General features: G+C 36.8%; 1 protein-coding gene across 1 annotated transcript in view; it reads left to right on the forward strand.

Moving 5' to 3' along the window:
• Positions 1–27902, forward strand: part of ADGRV1 (adhesion G protein-coupled receptor V1) — a 264974-nt gene that overhangs the window by 191781 nt on the left and 45291 nt on the right. The window contains exons 89-90 of the mRNA XM_052701347.1: positions 18190–18347; positions 27708–27829. Of these exons, the coding sequence (XP_052557307.1) occupies positions 18190–18347; positions 27708–27829 (280 nt within the window). The remainder of the gene's footprint in view (positions 1–18189; positions 18348–27707; positions 27830–27902) is intronic.

Below are 27902 nucleotides of genomic sequence, written 5' to 3' on the forward strand. Positions count from 1 at the left end.
GAAATTTTTCCATACCATGATACCACCAAGTAGCATGATGTTTTTGGATCATAGCTCAGTGATGTGTGCATGTGCTAGCTGCCAAGAAAGTGTTCTTTTATTTTTCCCTGTGCTAATTTTCCATTGCTCAGGAGTTACCAGTTCACTGGCATTCGAAAGGCTTTAGAGTGGAGTTTGCAGTGCAAAACAATACTGTGGACTCCAACTCCAAGACCTTCTCTGCTCAGCTTCTGGTGCCTAGAACTCACTCTCTTGCCCAGATTCACCCTTTCCCACTCCTATGCAGGCAGTTGAAGATATCTGTCCAGCAGCTTTTCCCTAACCCATGGCACTGAGAAGAGATTTGTAGTCTACTAAAGCTGAGCAGAGCCAAGTCACAGGGATGGTACTGAAGAATTACAGTAAAATTCCTTGAAAAGAAGTCAGAAAAAAAGTTAAGAATTTGTTGTGAAAATAAGAAGTGAAAATTGTTGATGAAAGGAATATTGGCATAAATGAAATAAAATAAGACATCTCTGGAGTGAGATGGGCAATTGCTTCAAGTGGGTTTGAATGATAAGAGGCAGTTTAGATGGATATCTATGAAGGAAACTGAAGCGGTTGTATGAAATTTTGATGCAATACTTTGCCACAAAAATTAATAAGATTTGATACCTTCTTTAAATCATGTGTTAGCTCTCATGTCTTTTAAAAAGAATAACAAGTTATTTTAGAAGGAGTTGTCTGTAACTACTCCTTCTGTATTACTTGTGTACATATTACCTATTTGCTCAATCATGCAATGAAACTTCAAAGCAAGGATATTCTCTGCAGCCTACTTGTTTTCCAGTGCAAGAGAAATGAAGAAGGAGTCCTCAAACACATTTACCATCTGGCCATTTAGACTTTCTGAGTTCTCATACAACAAGGTTTGTCAATGTTTGCAAATGAAATCTCTGATGTAAAATTTCAAGTATGTTGTCTACTTTGGTGTCTACTCAGCACGCTCTAAAAGGTATATCCTTGCTTAAGAATTACTGTGATGGCTAAGGCATTAATGTTTTGTTGTTTTTTTTTTTTTGTGATAAGGGGCAGATTATTGAGAAAAGAGTCAGATCTTTTCAGCTGGCTAATAACTGAATTTGGAATTAAGCTCTGAACTAGGCAGTTTAATATCAGTCTTAGAAAAGTATGTCATTGTTCAGTATTTCTGAGCTTTTATGATGTACAGATAATACAGACCCAAATAATCTTTTCTCTTCCATTTTTTAAAAAAACAAATTTCTTATTTCTCACCTGATTTCAAGAGTTATAGGCAAAAGTCTTATGAAATACAAATACAGTTCAGCTGGTATGGTGGAAAACATTTGAAGGCAAATTGAAATATTGGCAAAGAGAGACAGAATATATAGTGGAGAGATCTGAAGTATTACATTAACAGTAGACCTCAACTTTATCCCATTTTCTGGTGGTTAGACTGAAGAAAAATGCTAGCCTTATTTGCTTAGAACGTACCTCTGATTGCCTTACAGGGGATTTACAAGCTGTAGATAGTTCTTCTGGAAGCCAGTATGGGTGGTACAGTTAAAAACCTCAAACTGCTGAATAACTGATAGTCATACCAAGGATTTACAAACTGTAGATAGTTCTTTTGGAAGCCAGTGTACTTGGTACAGTCAAAAAACCTAAAACTATTGAATAACTTGAGATATGCAACAGTTCAGACGTTTTTTATGCAAGAAGCTGGGTTTGGGTTCATTGCAACTCACAACTCTTAAATTTAAAAAACAAAGAAGCAAGCAAAAGGACTTTATGGGCATCCTTGACAATGAAGTGACTTTCTAATCTTTCATATAGCCCTGAAAATGTAATTGTCTACACTTACATAGGAGTAAGAATTTCAAAACTGAAGTCAGTAGAATATAACCAGTTGTAGGCTTCTGCCTTAACTCATCTGTTTCCGAGATTAGAGGCCAGATTTATTTAACTGTATCACGTTTTGTTCACAAATCTGAGTTTTAAGGGTTAATTATGTCTCATTCGCTGGGCCTCTACTCAAGAGGTTGTCCAGAGCTATAACATTTCATAAAGAGAAGGAAAAGTACTCTGTAAAATTGGCCAGAATCACAAGGCAGTAGAGCTGAAGCTCGAGCTTTTGATGCACTTGGGTAATTTGAAAAATCTTATCTGCTATCATATTAAAGCATATTTCTTCGTACATGTAAGTACTTTTGTGCACGAATGTGTTGCCACTTTAAGGTTTGAATCTGAAACGACCTTCTGTTTGAAACTGAACTCCTCAGTATAGACCTAAGGCCTATTTTTTTCTTAAAGAACATAAACTAAAACAACTAACCTTTCAAATGAAGAAAAATAGAAATGACTATCCATGATAGAATACAAATATAAAAGCTTATAAACAAATATTTCCCTGCCAGCTGTGACCTTGCAAAAAAAAAAAAAGAAAAGAGAGAGATGGTTTTCCAGCACAATTTTAGCTAAGCTTTAGTCTAGCTTTTTTGAATTGAAAGAAAATATTTTTTTCCTCTGGTTTTCGGGATGTTTTTGGTTGTTTTTTTTTTTTCCCAGTCATTTCTGAGACCTGGATGTCTGCTCCTTGCAATTTTGTGAGCTTTCTTACCTTCTCCAATCTCTCCAGTTTCTGGAAGCATCTCTTTTCTAGCGCAATCTTTATGCTCAAGCCATGAAATGATCCCCTCTTTATGTCAGGAGACCCCATCTGATAAATATGTTTTCCTCTTTTCTGTGGCAAACAGACTGAGTACTGAGAAACCACATGTATCACATACAGTGCTTTGGAATTGTAGAAATAACTTTTGATTTGATGTCTGCAATAGTGATGGTAGCATCTAGTAGCATAGAAAGGCTAAGCTAAATGTTCTGACAAAGATACCTTCTTTGTATCATCTGCCATGATTATGAGAAATAACGAAGAAAGTGTACAGAAACATTCATTTTCAGGGAAAAAAAAAAGACTTCTATCTTATGTGCAAAACAGGACAAGGAAGACATTTTTTAGCAATGTCAGTGAATCTGGGATTCTGGGATAGGACAGGGGAAAACAAGAACACAGAAAGCTAGAAATGATGAACTTTTTTGGTTTGTTTTTTTTTTTTTGGTTTGTGACTAAGAGTTATTACCCTTCCTGTTACTCACATTGCTGTTTCACTGAATCAAGTTCTTGCACTTGGGCACAGCACAAGGCACATATTAATAACTAGGAGCCATGACCAATTTTATCAAGAAAAGAGCTTCACTAAAAATGAGTTCCAATACCAGGCATATGCTTCCTCAAACAGCAGTGAGTCAGGGGCACTTTGTGATCTTTGTGAGAGAGTCAGACCTGAATTTCAAATAAAACACGCAGTGCCTTTGCTTTCTGAATAATCAGTTTCTTTGAGTGAGTCATCTGCTCTTGGGTTGTAGCCCAAACTACTGATAAAACAGAAGCCTGGAGACAACTAATTCTCTTAGATAATGCCTTAATTAGTGGTTTGTGAAGCACTGGACTGTGCACAAAAGTCACACATACTTGTAAAGATACTTTTGAGGTGAAGCACAAATGCTAGCAAGCGACCAGGGTTCAGATCATTTCTGAATGTAGCAAAGATCTTGAAAGTAGCAAAGTGATTATGCCCTGCTTATATATGTGGTGTTATGCAAGTGGTGAGAAACATTTACTTATAAGTACTGCTGAGATTGGAAGCGTGAAGGCCCATCAAAGATTTGTTAAGTAAGTTTTAATTCACTGGCATAGGTGGAAGGGTAAAAAACAGGCCTTAACTTGAACAAAACAGTCAGATTGAATATATTCATGGTGGTTTATGTAAGTTCCTACTCAGTGAGTATCATTTGTTTTGATGCTCTTACAAGGATAAAATCTTCCAGAAGCATCTTTCCAGTCACTACTCCCCATTTAGGTTTTGGTTTTTTTCCCCCCAAGGGCTACAGCCCCTAGAACTTCTAATTATTGCTTTTACTTAAAATGGGGACCCTATAAACCATAATTTGCCACAGATGCAGTCATGTTTTCTTTCTAAGCATATGCTATGCTGATGCATAGATGTTTAACCTTGACAGACAAAATACTGGAAGTTTCTACGAGTATTTCCACAGTGCATGGCTCTTTCATTGCTGGCACAACATCTGGACACTACTCCTTGGCTGTTCTCTGTCATGCAGCTCTGCTTTCCTAATTCCAGGTGCTGGTGCTGCTCTCAGTAAAAGGCATCTTCTAGTTTGAATGAGTTAATTTCTGGGCAAGAATTTTGATTAAGTTTCCTTTGTCTCTCTCCCTATATTACTTCAGAAGTGCTGAATTTAGTCCTGGTTCTTAAGATCAAAGTTTTTGAAACACAAAGTTTTTGCAGGCAGGAAGGCAAGAATAAGCCAACATCCATGAAAAGAATTTAGCAGTTTTAGCTGGACTGTCAGAAATGCTGTCAGAGGCCTGTGTGATGAATGGATGTGTATTCCCAGCACCTGGTGCCTGTTCATTGTTTCATATTCCATACAGACATGGAAATGCCTCTTGCATGTTCCTCTCTCTTTGGGTTCTGTGTCCTGTTATCCCAGTCACTTCTGTTTCCATTTCCTTTCTACTCTGTTCATTGGCAAAGCATCTAGGTGGGACCTTCAGCAAACTGCTGTTTCCAGTGTTCAATTCAAAATGATTAGACATCTAGATTTGGAGACAAATGCTGCATGAGCTTTTTGTTGAAGCAGTGCGTGGAAAAACATGAATTTCTCACTGGCTGAGTTCTCATCATTCATTTCTTTGCCCTTCTCAGTAAGGTCAGACCATACTGAACTCTTTCTTACTGAATGAGAAATACTTCAGATGAACATGAGTTACTTCTCATGTCTGTATTGCACTAGAATAGAAACAGTACCCTGTACATATTACTGGACAAATATTCAAGTGATATATACATTTTACTTGCCTGATCTGAGCAATAGTGAAAAGAGCACAACTTTTATCTTTTTCATATTCTGTGCTTTTGTTTTATTTTCTTAACAACCCTCACCCCCCCCATTATTTCTAATGAAGCTGCCCATTGTGCTACCCAGTGCTATTAATTATATAAAAATATCTCACTGTAAAATGCAATGGCTTTCATTATTTATCCCTGATAAAGGGCTGAGGAAGAGGAGAACAAAGTACTTAGTACTTTTTATATCTTGGGAAATATTTACTGTTAATGCTAAGCAAATGTCAGTGCATCAGAAAGAAGCATAATTCCTGTGTTCTGGTTCTAAAGCATTACAGTACAGGGGAAATTCTGATTGGTGAAATTCTAAAAAGTGAATTGGGAAAAATGTTTGTTATTTCTTGATGGTAAAATTCTTGACCATTTTTAAGAGTCTGAGAAATCGACATTGCTTACAAGGTTGCAAGGAGAGGTTTTTATAGGTGAAAGCTTCACCCCCATATGTCCTTGGGGCTTGATTCTTCACACAGCTTAACCTGAGGGCAACTTTGTACCTGAGCAAAACTCCAGAGTCTCATCTGAAGTCTGCATTTGCATTTGTGATGACAGTGTAAGACAAAGTGATCACAGAATGAAGATTTGTACCACTGCCACTAATAGCTTTAAAAAGCTTGGTCCTTCCTTTCAGTTGTGTAAGAAATTAACAGTGTAGGCCCTCCTACTTTATGATTTTAGTTAGCAGGATACCACCTACTGCTACTAAAAAAGCTTGTTCTTGGTTTGCCTGTTTTCTAGCAGTTTAGAAAAGCCTTCATCTGGTAGGCTAGAATATAACAGGAAATGCTAAAAAAAGTAATTCTGAGATCAATACCAGCATCTGGCTGGAACTGCTTCATTGACACTGACATGTTGTTTATAATAAGTAAACAAAGCTAGCCTCTCCTATTTGATCTTTCTGAAAAGAATAAAAAAAAGAGCTTTTTTCTTGAACTTTACCACATCACTGTTCTGCAGTGGGTCAGTTCTGTGCTCACATTTAGTTACTTGAAGTGCATGGGCATTGTCTGTTCTCAGTGCAGTCAACAGTACTTTAGGAAGACAAACTCTTGTCTCTCATGTGTAATAGGACCAGAATATGTGACTGTGTTTCACAGACTTAGATACACCTGAGAAAAAGGAATGCAACTTTAGCAGAATTATTTTTCTAAGCAACTTTAAATTTGATTGACAGTATGGCTTGCACAGAGTATAGAAAGCTCATAAAAGGAATGGTTGTAATACATGCTTGATCTGGGCTTTTATTATGATACAACCCATGAGGAAGTTTGTAAGGGAGGACAAAACATACAGATATAAAAACAAAAAGTAAGTACTAAATGCTGTGCGGAGAGGAAAAAAAGCACAATTGTATGACAGTTTGTCATGTTTCCTGCCAATGGCAGGCTGTAGGCCTAACCCTTACATGTATTTTACATTTCGTGTATGCTAACATGTCCTTTTTCAGGTAGACTTATATGAAAGTTCTGCCTTTAAAGAATGGACAGAAAAAGTATTCTAATTAGGCATGTTTGCCCTAAGAGTCAGTACCAGAAGAACATTTTCTTCAAAATGACAAAATGTAAAAAAATAGTAAAAAAAAAAATAATCAGAAAAGTGACTATAATTGTAGTTCATTATTTTAAAGGCGTTGATAATGAATGATACTGGTGGGGAAGAAGCTTTAAATGGGAATAAGATGATAAAATCAGTCATTTATTTCCTTATATAATTTAAAACTTGCAGTGTTAACAACAACCCTGATCTAAAAAATTGCTGGCAGGTTTCTCCAGCTTATTTTCCTGGTCAGATTCAGAGGACTATGAGAGTTCTGGGTCTTACAGAACAATCTCCCAAGGCATTCCAGAGCATCCAGCACCTAGGGAATATGGACTGTGCTAACTCTGTGCTTGTGCCAGGGCCTTGCTTCTTCTCCTTGGGTAACTGGTGCTTCCATAGGATTTACATCCAAAGAGTAGTAGAAAAGTGGGGAAAAAACAAGCAAACAAACAAACAAACAAAAACGCACAAAATTTAGGAGTAAAATTGTTCAGAAACATTATTCTAAAAGGTGATAGCATGTATCATAAAAAGACTGAAACATGGTGGGTCATGTTGCTGTTACATCAGATGCCATTTTGGGTTGTCATTATAGAAAAGCTATGCCCAGGCATTTTGTTTTTCCCTTTTTACCAACTGTTTAGCTATACAGTAACAGCAGTGGTAGAGAAAAACAAGATATTGTTTTTTGCTTCATTATGCAGTATGTCTGCTTTAGTGACAAAGCTGTTGTTGCACATGTTGACTCAAACCAAACCTTCTGAGATTCTGTTCTTTTCTATTTCAAAATAACATCTTGGCACTTCTTCGTTCTTTGTTTATGGATTTTCCCCAGTGTTTCCAATGGTTAGTAGTTACTAATATGTTAGTACTTCCATTGCTGAATGTGCAAAATTATGGGGTTTTATATGTGAATAAAGATTATAGGCTCAAATCTTGCTATTTATTTGCTGTCAACAATTCACATGATGTGCGGTTGTCTTTTAAAAAAATTGCTGGGACAGCCTTTCCAAATGTAAACAAGGAAGAGCAAGTATTGAAATTTCTGTAAGATCCTCTTTCTGAGTTTACATTTCTTAACCAGACCAGTTTAACTTTCCATATCCTTTTTTTCCCTCCCCCTTATCCTCTTCCTCTCACTTTCTTTCCTTGACATTTGCTGTATAGAGAAAGAAAATTAAAAACCCGTCAGTAATGCTCAGGATTTGACTGCTACATTATCACTACATAAAATCCAGGAAAATTATTTTTCAGCACTTTGCATTTTCTTTGAAACCTGAATTCAGTAATAGAACTAATTTTTACGTGTTGAATTATATGTGAGACAAAGTATGTAGGCCTGTCTCTGAACTAATCTGCATGACATAGAAACTGATTTAAGTCTAACAAACACAGACACATCTTAATTTTAGTTTGTACCAAACAATATCCACAGCAGCAGTATGGACAGTAGGAGATCCCTGAGATCATCCACTTCCCCATCACTCTGATAAGATGATGACGCCAAGTACAGGGCTGAGTCGAAGGAGATAAATTTAGTTGTGCTATACTTGAAGCAGTAGTGTTTGATTACAGAGATCTCAAAATGGAGTTGTGTATGTGGGTTACATATTTCACAGATGTATGAGATGCTTTGGGGAACATTTATGGTTCATCTGGGATATGCCTGCCTTGACCCATAGGCAGATAGCATTCAATAGCAGAACGTTCTCCTACTAATGTACAACGAATAGTATGTCCTCCGTACTAACTGTCCCAGAGAACATCCTCTATTCTTTTTCTCAATTTCAGATATTTTCAAATGTCTTTACACTCTCAGTCAACTGTTTTCCTGAAATTATTCAGTGATAAATATTTTTCCCCTAACTTTGGTTCTCACTACCCATCCCTTAGGTAATTAGGTTAAATTGAACCAAACCACATCTTAGTGTGGGATGACATGTGAGACAACTGATGGAACGTCATGGCCATGGATTTATGATGAACTTGTATAACACACTGAAAGGGATTTTCAAATGTGCAAAGATGAATAAGGCTGTAAAATGAACTCATAGCTGCAACCAAAATGGTATTTTGGAGAAGGCAGCTCAGTACTTGCACAAGGACTACTGCTCCATGTCTTTGAGGGTGCCCCAGCATTGGGAACCCGTGCAAGTAGTTCTGCCCGTATCTGCTGTTCCTGCTGTGCAAAGGTGGATACAGTGCTGCAGTACAAATTTAGATTTTCAAACTATTTATGAGGAAGCCAACTGGTACTTCCTTCTGAGCTGTAACACCACGAGTTTCCGTTCTGCACCATGTCCTGCACAGGCTGTACTGAGAGCTGCATGTCTGTTTACAAAGCAGGAAAAAAACCTGCCTGAAAATCTCAAACAAACAGAGCTCTACATATTGCAGAAGCCTCTTTTAATTAAGAGTAAATTGATCCAGAACTCAAGGGCTGGAGTCTCTCAGGCTGTTCTTTAGTAGGTGAGAACTGAGAGAAAAGTTGCTTTTTTTTTTTTAATCAATTATGTCAGGAAACATTTGTGGTTCACTCATAAGAAAGAATGTTTGTTTGTTTGCCTATCAGTAACAATAATGACATGAACTCATGGTAGAAGCTCAACAAGCACTGCTTAAGATAAAAAGAGAGTCAAAATTTTATAACTGTTGCTGCTGAGTGTTGTTAAATTTCTAAATTGTTTTATCTGGCATTTTCTTAGATTTACTAAATTGCTTACTTCACTGTTAGAAAGTCCTCATACTTTCAGCGAATTTACTTTTTACACTACAGAAGCGTATTTTTTTTTCAGAACTAGAAGCAACAGGAACTGACATTTAAATAGCTCCAGATAGATATCGTGCAGAGAGAAGTGTAATATTTGCAATTGTTATGTCTGTCATCTGAAACTTCACACATCCTGTGCATATAACAGATTGTTCTTTGAGGCTTGAATCTACCAACATTACGGAACTTCTCTGCAACATGTAACCTCAGCAGACTGCCAGCTTTTTTAAGACTTCTGATCGTGTCTGTCATTGTCAGGAGCCCTCTGATTTATATAAGACAGTGTAAAGTGCTTGGGTTTAGGACCTTACCAGTGGCAACACTGTTTTAGAGAAAGAGATAGGAAAATATTTCTAGTGAGAGGATGAACACATTTAAATATAATTAAGAAATTGAATGTCTCATTAGAAATGTATAGCATGACATTCATGCATATGTAAGAATGCTTCTAATAAATCCAGAATTGAAATTATTTTGTAACTCTGCACCGCAGCTTAACATTGGAGTTCAGTTTATAGTTTGTCACAGTCCATGTAATCTGGCCAACATGGGTTAATCATACAGTTTGTTTGCAGGTCATTAAAAAAAGTGGCAGGAATTTTCCAAAGAATGCGGGAGAGCTGGTCAACCACAGGCTGTAAAGCTAGTGTTAGCAGGATGTGGGCTCTGACAGGCATCTTTGAAACTTCCAGCCAACACCCTTTGACTCAGTTATAAACCCCGGCTACTTTCACCTTAGTGTGAGGCCACTTCTTGGAGCTCCCTTACGCAAATACAAGCAGATAGCTCTCCCCTGCTTATTTTGAGCTACTCTCTTGTTGCAGAGCAAACAAAAAAAATCTATTTCCCATGAGGAGAGTCATGTTAAATGAAATCCTTGCATATTGAAGAGTCATCACAATGCAAAAGCCATGCTGCATTTCAATTGGCCTCTGCTTGAATAACCTCTCTGGCCTGCCAACTGTAATTTAGAATACCTTGAGGCTGCTGTAATTTATGCTGACCAGTGTGAAATTGCTCTTCCCTGCTCAGTCCTACTAATTGGAGGGAAGGTCCTTGCTAAGCATGCCCACATGAAGATTTCCAAAGCACTGAATCATGGAGAAGGGATAGAGTTTTTCCTGAGTCATGATGCCACTCTGTTTGCCTTCCAGTGTTTTGATTTACTCCAACCACGTGACTTCTTTTGAAAGGTGTTATGTGTTCAAGGTTTATCTGAATAATGAGCTGTTTGCAATGCAGAGTGCATCTGACCATTAATGCTCACCTTCAGTACAGCTGCCATGGCCTTTGAAGTGTTATTTTTATGAAGGCATCTATAGCCATGTATAAAAGTAAATGGAAGCCAGATGTTTGTTTTTAATCAAATTATGCTTTTTCACTCTTTGATTTATAGCTTTCAGAAAAACAATGTAATTACCATTATTATCATAATTATTATCATCAAGTACTTTTAAAAGAATGGAAGATGATGCCTCTTTTTAATACATTGTTAGGCAGCTGAAGTATATTATTTGATTGTGACTTTTTTCTTTTTATAGTGGACAAAATTCAGTATTTCATACGTTTCAAACACCACTCAGTTTCTGAACCAGCATAGACATAAGGATTTACTTGTGCTGATTGGGAAATTATGACATCCTAAAATTACAAAAAGACAAGTTTATGATTAGCCTGTGATTTATATACATTCTATTTGAACTACTTAAATATGACAATTGCTATAGGAATGCAGTGCAAAAACACAGCATTTTGATATACTTTATTAGCTGGTTTTAGTTTGTTATTAAACACTGTAATAAAACTGTTAGGAGATATATTGTCACTGCATTTTATCCAGAAAAATGATCTTAACACTGATCTTTGATCTTAACACTGTAAGCCAAGCCACAGGAAAAAATACTGATTTATCAACTTTCAGGTCTGTCCCAGGTACTCTAAAGGAACCTGATTCTCTCTGCTACATATCAGATACTGCTTACACTAGGTTTCCTAAAAATGAGTCTTCTACTTGTCACTTCTAAAAATGTTTTAAATTAAAAAGACTCTTCAAAATCTGCATATTCGTGGTAAATAATTTAAAGGTTGAATGACAAACTGGTTGTCATTGCTTCCCCAGCCAAAACTGCACATCCTGTGGACTTATATGTCCTGTATCAGGTTGGTCCCTGTGATGTATGTATGTGGCATTAAGATGTGTTGTTTGGTGGCTTTTAGGGTTTTTATTTCCCAATTCAAAGTACATGAAACAACATGAAATCTGCATTGACAGTATTTTTGTAAAATGAAATAGAACTATGGTGTGTCCTCACAGGTGGCATTTGACTAGTGTTAAATTATTGTTGGCAGACTGTAGATGATGGAGGGAGTCAGATCTGATGTTCTTTTATCACTAATGACTTTTTGGACTCCAAAATCAGTCTGCCTGTTTCTGGATATTGACTTGAACATGCATAGCTGGAGTAGTGCAAAACAGAGGTAGATGTTTTGGACAGAACAAACATTCTTTTTTTTTTAGACTGCAGCTACACATTTTTTTTTTCCCTTGAGTTTCTGAGGGATTACTTTTTCCATTAAATTTTATTATGCAGTTTGTATTGTATGATATTGTAGGTGATTATGGCTAGACACAAGCTTTCTTACGATCAGAGATATTGACAGGCAAGAACCAAGCAAATGCTAAGTAGGAGGCAAAACATCAAATCGGATAGGCTTGACTCTGTAAATTGACTGTAAAATGTTTAGCAAGCATTCACAAGAGTAAAGAGACTTATCTACATTACACCTCAGAGGCTTGATTGGGAAAGAACAGCTCAAGCACAGACCTAAATACTAACATCTTTCATTGCAATGCATTTGTTTTAAATATTCTTTTGTGTTTTTCCCTGAATTTCTGGGAATTAAAGTGCCTGGCCATTTTGTGTCTGGATCCTCTTTTAATATCAGAAAATGAGAAATGTGGGACCTTATCATTGTGGAATACCCCTAAAAACATCTAATCCCTCCTCCAGTAATGCCTATGACAGGTTTCAGACAATTTTTCTTGAAATTCTCTTAAAAGAAGAAGAAAAAAAAAGTGTGCAGAGAGCCAGAGTACCATTCAGAGCCAGAGTACTATTCACAAGCAGTGTTGCAGAGCTGTGAGAGATGAGAAGCTGTTTATACATCATTCCCAACAGATTTTTGTTCAGTCAGAAACATTGTACAATATTCCCCCCTTCATAGTTCTTGTTCAGGAAGCTTTTACTCACGTATAGATCTGGGTGTATTTTAAGGCCCTCAGCATGCATTTTGCAGCAAGGAAAATATGTTAGAACATGGAGAAGGTGTTATTCTTTTGCAGTTTGTCTGCATGAATTTTGCCTGTTCCTTTGCCTAATCGTGATTGCCTATACTTGACATGTCTCTTTACAAAGAAATAGAACAAATGTCAACAATTTGTTTCTGTCTTTCTGAGGGGAATATGTTTATAAGGCTTCTTGTAGCCTTTGCTGCTCTCCTGTGAACTGCCTTCTTCCTTTTTACAACACTGACTAGGTATAAATGATTACTTCATAAGTGTTGCAGCATATGCTGCTGTTCATACATCAACACATGATATCTACATTCTTTTCAGCAGCATGAGGTTATGACTCATGTTCTGTTTAATGTGATGCACAGTAATTACCAGATTATTTTCTGCAGAATTAAGAACTAGCCATAGTTCTAGTAGGAATATAGTAGGTTTTCCAGATTTACTTTATGTTGCCTTACATTGTGTAATTCAAATACTGCCAGAAGTGTCGAAGTTTATAAACTAAATCTGTAAGCTCACAAAAGATTGAAATCAGTTGTATTTGATGCATTCTCATTCCAGAAAAGTATCTTGATTTTTCCTTTTGATTCTCATCAGTTTAATGTTCTTTGTGTCTCATACTAGTTCAGTTGCATCTGCTCAAGAGGCTTATGTTGGTTAAATCATTTTGTTGTCTTATCTGACATTTGCAACAACGTTAGTACATGTCCAGTCATCTCAAATTTCCCTATTTCAAGATATATTGAAAACAAATGTCAACAGGCTAGCTGTGTTTTCAGGTCAGTTTTTCAGAATTCTTGGATGAAACATATCAGTAAGTCATGACTTTAAAATGTCTTTCAAATATTGTTCAACATCTTCCTTAGTTATTAATGGACTGGAAAATATTACATTTACTTCATAAAATATGAGTCTGGAATAAGGAGTTTCCATTCGGATTTACCACAACACAAAGCTGAGAAAGAAGTCTATTGAATTTCAGTTATAATTCAGAATGTTATTGACATCTGAGGTCTGTTCTGGAAAAGTAACATGGTATTCAGTAGGGACATGTAGAAAGAGTCTTGCCAAGTATAATTTGCTATGCAGAAACAGAATGGGGAATAACGGGCTGTTAACCAGTTCTGCGTACAAAGATCTCATGCATAGCATATTGCGGACAATAAATTGAGTGTATGTCAACATTACTATGCTGTGGCACAAAATGGAAGTATGGTATTGGCCTATATGTAAAGCAGCTTACTCTTAAGTACACATAAAGCTCTTCTGCTTTAGCCATCTACTGAAATGAAATGCTGTCGAAGGTTTAGGGCCCTGCAATTGAAGAAATGTGAGTAAAGCTGAGTGGTCAATGAGATTCACAGCAGTTTTAAGTCTAAAATACTCTCAGATAGTGAATAGAAATGTAAAATCTGAAAGAGAACAAGTTGCTTTTTTGAGGAAGCCTGGAGTGTATGAAAACAGACTGTAATCTAATTTGTCTATTTTCACTTTTTTCTTTGTTTTATCCACTCCATAAAGAAATTCCTGAGTGAGCATGACTAAATGATTCAAGCTCTGACTTTTGTTACTTGGGTTTTTCGGTATACAGACATCTTTTGTTCACAGAGGTGACGAAATACAAATGAGTGCTAATTCATTGTCTGACCTTTGTCTTTTACCTTCTTGATGTAACATGACCAATATGAGCAAACTCACACAGTGCAACAAGTCCCCGTTCTGGAGTGGAGCCTTCCCCACAGTTCCACTATTCCTAGAGGAAGGGAGAAGTGTAAGTGCGGTCGAGCTTCACACCTGGGATTAAATAACAGTGATGGAAAAATAAAAATAAATAATGTATTTTTAAAAGCAATAATAACAATAATATTCTAGGTCTAGATCCGGAGAGAAACTCACAGTAAATAAAAGTGAGGTAGATTGGTACCCGTTGGCAAAAGTAGAAGAGAGCACTAGGTGAAAATGTTTTTACAAACTTAACTTTCTGTAGTTTAAAGCTGCCTTTGAAGGAAGATTTGATTGGAAATCAAACATTCCAAAAGAAGAATGAAACTGTCTTCAGTGCACTGAAGGATTTGAAAAAATTCTTGCTTAGAAAGGAGCAAGATATGTCAGAACTTGCATCCAATATCTTCCGTAATTTTTTTTAAAGAAGTCCGTAATTCTTTGGCAATTTTAATATTTTGCTTAAAAATTGTTCCAGTATACATAATGTTTGTTATTTTTTCTTTTTTATAGTAAAACTATTCAGAGAATTAAAGGATGGTCTCCCATATCTTATGTAGCTGGAATCCTTTTCCTTGTATTAGGGAATGTTGTAGATTAAGAGATCATAGAAAAGTTTACAACAGGCTTGAGTAGCATACTTCATCCCCTTGAGAAGAAAGCAAATCTATGCATTCATTTTATTGATTAAGAAGAAATTAAAAAGAAAAAAAAAAGAAAACCAAGGATACACCCTGATTCTGGCTGTCCAACCAAGGTTATCTTAATAAATAGAATGACTAAAATATATATAACTATTTGAGATGTTGTCTTTTCTAAAAAGAACATTAGTTTATTTGTATCCTTACTTAAAAGTTCCAGCTTAGTTTTTATGTACACTGATGTTAATAGAGAAATAATATGTATATTGAAGGTATTTTTCATCATTCTGGTCCTGATAAAAATACATAGAGTGAATGTGTTATTGCTTTGTACTGAAGGCAAGAGAAAACCTAATTTGATACTCGGTGTTTTGTTTTGCTGGTTTTGTTTTTGTTTTCTGTTTGACCATTGCACCAAAAGAAATCTAAAGATTTCTAGATTTGTGTATTTTCTTGCCCATGTAACTTTTCAGGTTTTTTTAGAGCAAGTGCCTAGGTTTATGCTACTTTTGTTCTCTGAGCATAAAGGAATGCTCACAGAAACATTTCAAGACATTTTCAGATAGCTATTTAACAGCATGTGTGATCTTTGAAATACAAAAATGTATCAAGTTGAAAAAGATAAGATTTCTGACTGTCAATGCGGTTTTAGAGAACATGTTTCTGTTAAGATTCTTGGTTTCAGTCTAATCCCTAAAAGCAGTATAGATTGTGGTATTAGGCCTTCACATCTTTATTCTATTTGGGTCAATTCAAAGATACGTTTGGGAACAAAAAGTTAGTTTCATATTTAAGAAATATTAAAATTAGATTAAATAAAACCAACAGTGAAGCCAGCAGGCCAGTGGAGGTGACTTCTACCCTTCTCAGTACCGGTGAGGCCACACCTGGAGTCTTGTTCCAGTTCTGGATCCCTTGGTCTGAGAGAGACCTACTCATACTGGACAGAGACCAATACAGGGCCTGGAGCACCTCCTCTGTGAGGAGAGGCTGAGAGAGTGGGACTGCTCAGCATGGAGAAGAAAAGGCTCAGTGGGATCTCATCCATGATCATAAATCCCTGAATGGAGGATGCAGGAATGACAGAGGAAAGCTTTGTTCAGTGGTGCCCAGTGCCAGGAGCAGAGATAGTGGGCACAACTTGGGCAATTCAGAGAAGCTAACTTCCCTATTGCTTACTTACTCGCTCACTGATGTTATCAGGCAGTATTTCAGCCTGTTGTCTCACTAAGCCTGTGCCTTCTGAAGAACAGTCAAACAAGGTATATAGGATTCTGCTGGAAGTTATTTTGTGATTCACTGAATATGCCAGACATGCTCTGGGAGTGACAAAGAACTAAATCCCAGGGACCTGCAGGACTTTCTGAACAGATTACTAATAGCATGCTCACCTGACCAAAGGGTAATGTATGCTAGTGAGACAAATACCCTGGCTCTTCATAGATGTACATTACACCAGCACTGGAGAAGAACTTATTTAGCTGAGCTGACCTGAAAAACAGAAGGGCTGGGTAAGTTACACCCTTTTAATAGAGAGAGAATACTGACTAGACATACTGACTCCTGAGCTGTCCCTTGGGCTGCTCAGTTTTGCGTCATCTCCAGAGTAGGTCAGTGGCACTAAAGCACATACTTACATCAAGGGAGTTCTCAGCAAATCCTGATCAGGCATGCAGTGGAGATCTCTAACTATCATCTCCATATCTTCAAGTTATAGTCTTATATGTGTAATTTTTTTTTTTTATTATTATTATTTTTTTTTGTAATAAGTCATGTTCCTAGAACATCTTTATAAATAATTGTAACTATAATAAATGGAAAGAGAACATTTTTTTTTTTTTTAAGTGGCAAGACAGAAGCATTTGGCTTCATTGTACAAATGACATATAATTTCCAGCAACTTGAGAAGAATCTTGCCTTTAAGACTTGTTCATTTATTTTAAAAATATATTTCTCATAATTTAATTTATGGTTTTAAGAACTAAGTATAGAAAATTGCAAAATGACCTTTTAGACCTTTGTGACTAAGAATGATCACATTAAATGAAGAAAGCTTGCATAGAGTTGGTTAAAATATAATTTGTTCTATTGCAACAGTTTAAATCTCTGAAATATTGCTCAGGCTAAAATATAACATGCATACTTCTAAGGTACAAATGTTATATTCCTTAATGTATGATAAGGAATAAATCCAGAAGAATCCAGTGCATATTTTTAAGATTACTGTGGGAATAGAGTTAAAGTATGGGATAGCTGAATGGACAATGAGATTGAGAACTAGCTGACTGGCAGAGCTCAGAGGGTTGTCATCAGTGGCACATAGTCGAGTTGGAGGCCTGTAGCTGGTGGTGTTCCTCAGGATTCATTGCTGAGCCTGATCTTGTTCAACGTCTTCATTAGTTGACCCTGATGAAGGGATAGAATGCACTCTCAGAAAGTTTGTTGATAATACAGAGTTGGGAGAAGTGGCTGATGCACCAGAAGGCTGTACTGCCATTCAGTGAGAGCTGGACAGGCTGAAAGTTGGGCAAAGAGGAAAACAATGATGTTCAATAGGGGCAAGTGCAGAGCAGCTGTAGAGCTGGAGAGAAATAACCACATGCATCAGTACAGGTTAGGAGATGATCTGATGGGAAGGAGTTCTGCGGAGAAGAACCTGAGTGTTCTGATGGACAACAGGCATATTGTGTGAAGTTCTAGGCTCCCTAGTTCAAGAAAGACAGGGAACTACTGGCTATAGTCCAGCAGAAGGATACAAAGATACAGAGGAGCCTGGAACAACTCCATTATAAGGAAAGGCCTAGAGACCTGGACTGTTCAGTCTATAGAAAACTGCTTATAAATAGCTAAGGAGTGGGCATCAAGAGAATGGGGCCAGACTCTTTTCAGTAGTGCCCAACAACAGAACAAAGACCAACAGGCACAAACTGGAATACAGGAAGTTTCATCTGAACATGAAAAAAACTTTACTGTGAGGGTGATAGAGCACTGAAACAGGCTGCCCAGAGAGGTTGTGGAGTCCCCTTCTCTGGAGATACTCAAAAGTCACCTGGTCACTTTTCTGAGTAACCTACTGTTACTACTGTTTGGACTACATGACCTCCTTCCAATCCCTACAATTCTATGATTCATTCATTTGATTCTTTGATTCTGTGATTTGTATTTTTTAAAGTGTATCCTTATTTACTAATGGCTTGTGTTTATAAAGAGCATTTTTCCCATTTTTTTCATCAGGTGCTTCATTCCAAATGCGTATGCTGCTCTCTTCACTGCTGCACTAGTGCCGTTAATGTGCTTGGTAGTGGTTTTCGTGGTGTTCATTCATGCCTACCAAGTGACCCCACAATGGAAAGCTTACGACGATATTTTCAGAGGAAGAACGAATGCTGCAGGTAGGCTACATCAGCTACCCCTGAGCAAAGAAGTCAGACTTTCAGCATGATGCTGAAAGTTCTCTCCCGTCCAAAAAAACCCACCAGAAGCCACTGCTCAATAAATACCAAAGCTCTTCTATAAGATTAAGCATGCTAGTTGTCCCTTTTTAGTCTGTGGATGTATTTTCATGATGAAAGTTATGCAAGTGCTGAGCTGTCTTACCAAAATGAGGAAAAAAAAAAAGTGAAGCCTATACAAGAAATTAGTACCACTTGTTATGTCTAGTTTGGTAATGAACATAGAACTAAGTAAGCATGCTGTCCTGCATGGTTGTGCCTGATGCCAAATAATACATTTGTAAGGAGGGAAGAGGCTGGGTGAGGAGTAGCATCGTTTTCTGGGCTGTGCAACACTGGTCAAGATACTGAGCAGTGCCTGGCCCTTGCTTTACAGTATGTCCTGCAGCTGTTGGGTCTTTGGGCTGCATGTTGGAGTACTTGGAGTTAACATTACTGTTTTGAAATTTCTTAGTGCTTCGCATAACTGAAATGTGCTTGAAAGAAAAGATCTGTCTCATGCAAAACAGGATGTATTGGTCTGTTTGCTCGGCTGCAACAATTACAAATACAATTACATTCCCAAAATAAATTTGCAGCAGTTCATACCAATTCTGAATAATACGATACTCTGTGGAAAGCTTAGAATAATTCTTTTGTTTTCACGCAGTTCTTGAAAAAATAAATCTGTTTTATAAGCAAGGACAAATATGTAGATTTTAGTAGAAATGTGTCTATTTTCTTAGTGACTAAAGGAAGACAGATTTTACAGTCTTTCAAAGAGTCTGGAATCATTTTTCCCAATTTGTTAGATGAAAATCATCTGAACTTAAAAGGGACAGTGTATTATTAAAAAATTCCATTCAGCAGTCCAGTGCTTGTAACTGTTTGGATTTATAGACAAGCTGTATTTTCAAATTTGCAGTTGTAATTATAGTATGAAGCCAGGAGATGTTTTATTTTGAACATTTTTTTTTAGAGATCTATTCATTTTATGAGAAAATGAAAATGAATATAAAGCACTTATTATTCAGACATTTCTTCAAAATTGAAGTGACCAAGTGTCAGCTTTATTAAGAGCTATATATGAGTTTGTATAAGGTCTGCTTATAAATATGATATTCAAGACTTTACTTGCACTTTATGCTTTTATTTCTTTCTGATATAAAGGGGACTGCCTGGAGCAATCACAAAGGTGGCTGTTTATTCAGTGTTGAATAATAAGGTCTATTTATTTATAAATAACTAGGGGTTTTTTAGTATCTCTAAGGATGAAGACTCCATATCCATATGCTGAAAGGTAATGTTTGTCTCGGGGCAATTAAGCCAAATTGAAAAACCACGCTGTATTCTGAAACAGTAACATTACCATAAGCAAAGACTTGTAAGTGTAGATTCTTTAGATGACTGCTTAAACTGCTGGAAAAACCTCCTAAACTATGTAGAGCTAACCTGAAGTTCCAAATTTGTGATCTCTACTTGAGGAAGGTTATTGCTAACTTTAATAGAAAATTGATAATAGGAACAGTTAAATCTATCCTCATATGCAGTCTATACTGTTATCTTCAAATAAAATGGGATGCTAAAAATTTACATATATTATTACTCTCTTTTCTCCTGCTGTTGGAAGATACTCATGCTTACCTGACAAAGAAGTTTCATCTTGTCTCCTCCAGCTATCAAAATAAATTCTATCTGCTGTCATAAAATATATTCATGAACATAGGCAGCTCTATGCTTTATTATTTTGTTCTGTCTGTAAGAGGAGAGTGTTTGTTACCCATTCATAGATCAGTTGCAACTTATTAGTTGTACCTCCTTTTCTGTCATGTGTATGTTCTTCCTCTTGAGCAGAGTCACATCTCTTCCATTGTATTCTGGTAGATTTCAGGCTTTAAAGAAAATAAGACAGCATAAGGACAGTTAGGTCAGCACAATTCTGCTCTCAGTAATCATTGCCATCTCCTTTGCCAGTGGTCTGTATCTTCCCATACAGCTTATCATAGTTTTTTCGTGTGCATGGAATAGCTCTGTAAAAGCTTATGATTATAAATAATGTTGTACTGGAGAGTAAAAAGGAATTAATATCATTTGCTAGCTTCTATTTTGTGGAATATGCAGCGTGCACACTTTTCACTTCCCTGCCTGGAGCACTAGATAAGTGAGTTTGCTTTCTCTGTTTTTTACCACTGCAGCATCACTCTAATACTAGCTGTGCTGTTTCACGCTGTGGTTGATGCAGCTTGCTCAGGGCAGGGAATTTTTCTTCACAATAGAGTGCTAGAAGAAAGGGCAATGGAAGAGTCAAGAATGAATTATCTTTTAAAACAGGCAATGTTTCTTCCTTAAAAAAAAAAAAGAGTGCTGGAAAATAGTGTGAAATCTGATTTAAAGAGGATGTCATCCTGAACCCCAGTGTCCTCTTTCAAATATATGCATTAGGCTTGCTGGAAAAGAGGCTCCAGTTTGAACTAAATCAGCCTGTCGGCTTTTCAGCAAATATGTTTTATTGACTGATTATTCTTCTATATATAGAAACCAACTTCTCAAAAGTTAGCCTTGACAGCAGCCAAGTCAGGAGCATGCATTAGATAAACAGCCTCTGGGTGAACTAATATTCAAGTTTGTGGCAAGAAAGACTGTTTTTGAAAGATCTCAGGTGGTCTAAAAGCAGGATAGCTGTATTTGGCTGGAATAACAGGAGGTTGGAATAGGGCTGTATAAATAGGGGACTGTTTTTTTCTTGACAGTCCTAATATGCAAGTACAAAAATTGGAAATAAAAAAGATAGTAGTCCAGTATTTATTGTTTTCCTTTCCAACTGTTTGTTAACTTTTCATAATTTTGCAAAGATTTGAAAATATAAGGAAAAAAATTTAGTTGAAAAATCACCTGTATTTTTGTTCTAATAATACCATCATTAATGGATGATCTCAATTTCTGGAACATCATAACTTAATTTTCATGCCCTAGGCATAAATACTGCAGTAGACTGTTCTTGATTCAGGTATCATGACTGTAAATGTGCCAGAAGAAATCTAAAGATTAAAACCTTTTGTTGCCATAATAGAACTTTATGAAGAATACCTTAAATATTTAGCTTTAAAACTATAACTACCTTTTCATGTCTTCCCTACTATAAATTTCCTTAGTATATTTGTCATCCCAGCAGTACTCAGTTCCAGCCACAACACATCATTCTGGGTAACCCATCTATATCTACTACCATGTGATCCTCTCAAGAAACAAGCCATCCAAAATGCAAGTGCAGGACATTCCAACCATGCTTCTGCACTCAGGAAATTTTGCTGAGGACTGGGATTTTGATTTGAAATGAGAATATACATCTAAACTTGTTGTTACATGTATTCTTTATCCTGTAAGCTTGCACACTGAAATCTTTATCTTGAATTTTAAGATACACATCATCTACCTGAAAGAAGCAATAGAATGGTGAGTGCCAAGAACGCTTTCATCCAGAGATGACAATATGGATCTAGGAATCAGGAGCCAGGTGTTGGCCACCTCAGTGTTCACAGTATTCATCGCAGTTCTATTTCGGATAATATTTTAGTTTTTGTATTGCTCAAGGGGCTTTTCTTTTTTGCAATTAGGAGAAAAACAAATTTTTGCCTCCGAGGCTTTTAAAAATATAGCTAAAGACAAAATACACAAGCATAATTACAAGCTGAAATCAAGAACAAAGATCTGAATAAGATAGCTTAAAATAATCACCTGCCCTCATGCAATTTAAATTGTGTTTTTACTGTGCTTCACATGCTCAAATTAGCTTTCTTCCTTTAAAGAATTCTGCAGAAACAAGTTAATTTGCATGATTTATGCCTATATAGTTGTGAACTTAGCATTCATTTACCATGTGGCATAACACTTTTAAATAATTTTATTGTATTAAGATGAGGAGGTACATTTTCTTTTCTTCTTGGATTTGCCATGGTATGTGCCATGTTCTCTATACAGCATAAGTTGTAATAAAATAAAATAAAGCCTAGTCTTTCATTTGATTATACCATGAAGTATCTTTAAGATTTGTAAAAAAGTTTGTCAAAAACCTGAAATTAAATGTGAATGTTGAAGTGGCCTGTATTTTATGCTTTTTAACGGTGACATAGTCTCTATTCTTCTCGTGTGTGTGATAAGCATTTCTCTTCTTTAATTTCAGAATAAAACAAACAAACAAACAAAAAAAAACATACACACAAAAAAGTAGCAGAGTAAAAAAAAAAAAAAAGAACCAAAGATAATATTTTATCAGGTTTGCTACTTTGTATTTTTGCAAATTATCTCTGAGCAATTTTTTCGAGTTGGATTTCGTGAACATTTATTGCCAGCTCTCTAGTCTGCAGTATCGAATTGTGTTAAAGTCTGCACATCTTTAACATTTACAATCTGGAATCAGAGGTTTTGTGTTGGGTTGCTGATTGCATGGTGGTGTCGGAACTTTCTCCTTTGAGCTCTATGAGGAAGTCTTGTTAACTTCTTTATTTTGGCCACAGAATCCTGTTACCAAACTCCTTGTCAAAAAGCAGTAGCTGTCAAAAGAAATCAAAAAAGGAGCCAGCAGCACTTGGAACACTGTCATTAGTTTCAGAAAAAGATTTTTGTGGCATTTTTGTAGTTATGATCCCTGACTTGTTAAGCAATAGTCTGTAAATGTTTTACTGAGATTAGGTGTCCCACGAAACAGTGACAGTCTGAGTAGTTACACATTCTTCTAAGTCATCTAGGAAAAATGTTAGGTAAGATTATCCTGGTTTTGTAGCAGGTCTGCATGTCTAGCCAAGAACTACGAAAAGCAATTAAAGTTGTATTATCATCTCAAAAACTTGAGGAGTATAAATATAGTAAATATTGATAGTAAACCCAAAAGATCATTAAAGCTGTATTATTTAATTGATTCTTTTATTGACGTTTCCATTTTTAGGGAAAAAAAGCAGTTCAGGCTGTAGACACACTGTGAGCCAAAACAGTGGTAAAAATACATTTTGATATGTTAGCAATGTGCAGTATATTCTTTATTTTTTATTTTTAAGTCATTTAGGTGGTTGCAAGCACTTGTTCAGCTTTATACTTCAGAGTTTAAATATTTTCTAATATTTCCAGGCTTATTAATTTCTATTTCATTTACACTTTTCACTGTTAGATTCTTATTCCTGGGAAATGCTGTCTCTAACAGGTAATAAAAGAAAGAAGAAAACCTTCAGATATTCTACCTGGCAGCTTAAAACTCATTTTGTGATGAAAAAGGCCAAGTATGTAACATTAAGGAGTGGTTTTCAACTGCTCAGGCAAAAGAAACAGAAAATTGGCAATTTCAGGATCTGAATATTGTTTTCTATTCAATTGTCATTTCTAGGAAGATAATAGCATATTATCCTCTGAAGTATATGATCTAGGCCAAACTGGGAGGTTCATTCTACTTCATAAGTACCAAACTCTAAAACTTCATCAAAGCCTACCTATGTTACTGGGTGTGATTTTCTGAAAGGACTAATTGTGATATCCTGCAGACAGCTGCAATTCTGGCAATCTATAAAAGCAATTTGTTTTCCTAGTTCAGTTACTTTTCCTAGTAGAGCTAGAGGTTTGCTCCATAGCAATTAGTGATCTTAGTTTCACAGGTCTTGTTTAACCCTGCCTTCATCAGGGGGTTGGAACTTCATGATCTTTAAGGTCCTTTCCAGTCTAACCTGTTCTATGATTTTATGACTCTGTGTTGTTCTTACTCCGATGCCTCCGTTCGAGCAAGTAGTTGGTTCATTCAGCTGTTAGGTTTTTTCTCTGCCCAAGTGCAAGTTTTCTTAACTGTAAAGCACAGGATTGACAAGAAGACATTTTTAAAGAACCACTTCCTCTGTACAGCAGGCAGCTGGCTGAATGTGCAAAGGATTTCCCCTGCTGCTACCCGCTAAAACGGGGAGTGGCAGGCGCCTTCAACTTAGTCTATCACAATTGATGTGCACTCTTCAGGAATAGCTGTGTTTAAAGGTTACGTCGAATTAAAATACATCTAAGAATCCAAGATCTCCAAGAGCAGAACAGATGAGGTAGTGAAGTAGAAGTGCCCTGAAGATTACTAAATATAAAGAAATCAACTTTGTCTGGTTATGAAGAGTCTGAATTGTAAACAGGAGAAATGATGGGACAGTACTGCATTTGGAAAGCTTTTTTGGCCTTTCTTGGAAGCAAAGCTCGATAAATTTTCTCTCCCAGTACAACTCCTTCAAGGTTCCCATTAAGGAAATTGTATATTTCCACCGTTTCAATACTTTTCCTGGTTCATGAATTTTATAATCCAGACATGTCCTGAGAATATTGCAGCCTTTGTTTCAGATTCTCAGCAGCATCTTTTTAATGTAAATTATTGGACAAAAATCTAGAGTGTTTAAGGACTACCCTACTGTAGTAAAATTATAGTTTTACTGCCCATAGAAAATGATTACAGTGTCGGACAGCTCTTACAACAGCAGACATTGCAGAAAAAAAAGCAGGTTTTAGATACGTTAATAATAAACAAAGTCTCAGCAGTTGGGAAGAAGTGAGAGACCATGGGCAAAGAGAGCTATTTGGTAAATAAAGTGTAATTTCGCCTGCTCAAATGCCAGCCTGGACTGCGCTAAGTCTGCATACACTGAGCAGCTGCAGCTAGGGCTGCATGAACTGCATTTATCTCTATGGAATCATCAACTCTGCCACTGTCTCTTAAACCTCTAGTTAAGGAAAAGGGAAGAGATGTTTCAGGACTTACGAACAGTCAGGATGGTGACATGTGCATACATTATGTCTGTATGGATAGATACACTGATACAGATACAGAAGTATTTAAGGAGGAGGTGGACTGACTGTTGCTTAAACAAAACCTTTCATCAGTCCAAGTACTAAAAAAATTTATGTTAATCATGTAAAAAAGAGCTATCACAGTTCAAATGTATATAATGCCCAACAAAACTGCTAGACAGTGCCTCACCTACATCACACTGGTAAGGACTTGGCTGTCCAAATGCAGTCTTTTATCTTCTGAGATTTATTTCAAGTACTGTATGCATGACTACTGCACTTGAATTCAGAGTACAGTTCTTGTAAGAGAAGTTACTTCTGTCCAGAAATAGACTTGTTTGTTTGAGAGGAGTTGTCAGTTTCCTCTCCGTGTGAAGGAAAGCGCAGATAACTAGACTGTTTTGGATCATTCCATGCCTTTTTATTGGCATCCTCCTCTTTTATGCAATGCTATTTCAATAAACTTCAGGTGAATTGTTCATGATTTTCTGATAAATTTTCTGATATATTTCCAGTTTTTAAAGATTTTTGTAAATGAGAATACAACAAATTGTCTTATAAGAATGTGGGTGAAGGGAATTCAAGCAGCTGAGTACTAGCAAAGTCCACGTCTGAGTTAATCCCTTACAGTACTGATAATGAAGCAATTGCTCTTGACAAAAGCATAATATTCAGTGTACCCATATTCAGCATGTGGCAAAAGACAGGTATCGTTATGCCATTTTTATTATTTTACCAAATATATAAAATTTGTAACTGATTCATTTGCACTTATTAGCATTTGTTTACGTTAACCTTTATCTGAGTTACTCTTGAAGGTGTGTTTCTTAGAGATCTTGCTAGATTTAGTGAACTTAATTCTCTTTTTACCTGAACTAATTCAGCTCTGCTGGGATGGCAGTGAATTTATCAGAGCTATCCCTCACACACATTTGAAGATAGTAAAGTCAGGTTATTGTACATCAAAAGTGTTTGATATGACCTAGACAGCTTATTGATCATCTCCTTCAGCGTTATGTCTAATGATCTAGAGCTGTAAGGTCATGATTAATATTGTGGTAACCTTTCTTATGTGATGTTTGTGTAGTAAAAGCAGCAATCGAGCTCTTACTTCTTGCATGCTCTGCTGCCCGCAGTTTGTCCCCCTGTAACTTCCTTTCTGCTCTTCCCAGCTCTCCACCTGAGTTGAACAGTATTGCAGTGTCATGCAATAGCCAAGTCATTACTTCAACTTTCTGAGAAAGTTCTCTGCATTGTTAACTTTGACCTTTGCACGGTACTTAGAGTATGCCTACATTATTGATCATTAATTGCCAGTCCATTGCATCATTTGTGCTTTCTAAAGAGCTAAATTTTATTAAATTATGTTGGTATTTAACAGAACGATTATATTTTTCTCTTAATATCTGTTCGTAAGTAAACCAAGGACTTTCTCTGTGGATAATTACTGAGTTTATCTTCAGAAAGATAAATCTAAAAAACTCAGCATTTTATGTAAGTTTATTCATTTTTTATTTTGCTTTATTAGGTTATTTCTGTAACCAGACATTTTGAGATTGTCAGGTCCTTGCCAATTTTTATGAACTTTGTTAAGTACATGCCTGGTAAGTACTTAGATTCATTGTGTATGCAGTGTAGGATAAAAAGGAATCCTAATGCTTGATTTCTTAATATGCCACCTCGTGCTTTAGAGAACTTTACATTTTTAATTACTGTGAAAGAATCGTGCTGCTAGCTGTGCATATTAGTAGCTACTACAGAAAATTGTTAAATGTCTGTTGAGGATATGAGGCGTTTTTCCTTTCCCCCTGGGGACTTTAAGCTTAGAGGCTCTAATGTGAGTTTCTCAAACAGTGCCTCCCCAAAACTCTACACTGGTGCACTGTGGCTGGCATTGAGAGGGGCAATGCTTTGCACAGCACCTCTGCTCCTCTCAGCTTGCAGACCAGGCAAACATGGACTTTGTCGTGAACACTGTCAGAACTGGGGCCTGGGTGTCAGGAACAGGACAGGCTGGGGCTGAGAGCTAAACATCCTGCTGCTTTCTTCTGTTGCTTCATGCAAGAATCTTCATGACAGTGCTCCTGAAATCCCTCACACTGTGAATACAGAGAGGGATGTGAAGTGCTGCCCCACATATGGGCTCTAGGCCAGATTTGCATGTTTGTTTGTGAATGTGAATGCCGTTAATCAGTGCAAATTTTGTCTTTGGCAGACTCCTCAATGGAGCAGAGATACTCTCTTGACATTTTATAAGGCTGGGTGCATACTCATATTTGATTTGCAGGAAAAGCAACAGTAAATCAGAATACACTGAAAAGCCAGAGCTTTGCTGTTTTCTGTGTGAACAGTGCTAACATTTGTTCCCCTTTCCCCTCAATTCCAGGAGCTCTGCTGTGCATCCTGTGAATTCATCCCACCCTCCAGGCTTTGCCCCTAGCTCAGGGACATGGCTGTGCATTGCCTGTATTGTGCTTAAAAAGTGCTTCTTCACACCAAATGAAAGCCTCTGATTCTGCTTTCCAGAAATCCCTCTGGTGCTGTACCTCTTTGCTTTGATTTCCATCACCTGGCTGTGGGGAGGACTGCACATGGCTTACCGGCACCTCTGGATGTTGGTCTTCTTCATCATCTTCAATAGCTTGCAGGTAAGAGTGACCACCGCTTCCTTCTGTCCTGCAGACATCTGGTGTTTGGGATGAGCAAAATGCAGAAACAAAA

The sequence above is a fragment of the Tympanuchus pallidicinctus genome, unplaced genomic scaffold, assembly GCF_026119805.1.
Source record: "Tympanuchus pallidicinctus isolate F22 unplaced genomic scaffold, pur_lepc_1.0 scaffold4, whole genome shotgun sequence".
In the NCBI taxonomy this organism is placed as follows: domain Eukaryota; kingdom Metazoa; phylum Chordata; class Aves; order Galliformes; family Phasianidae; genus Tympanuchus; species Tympanuchus pallidicinctus.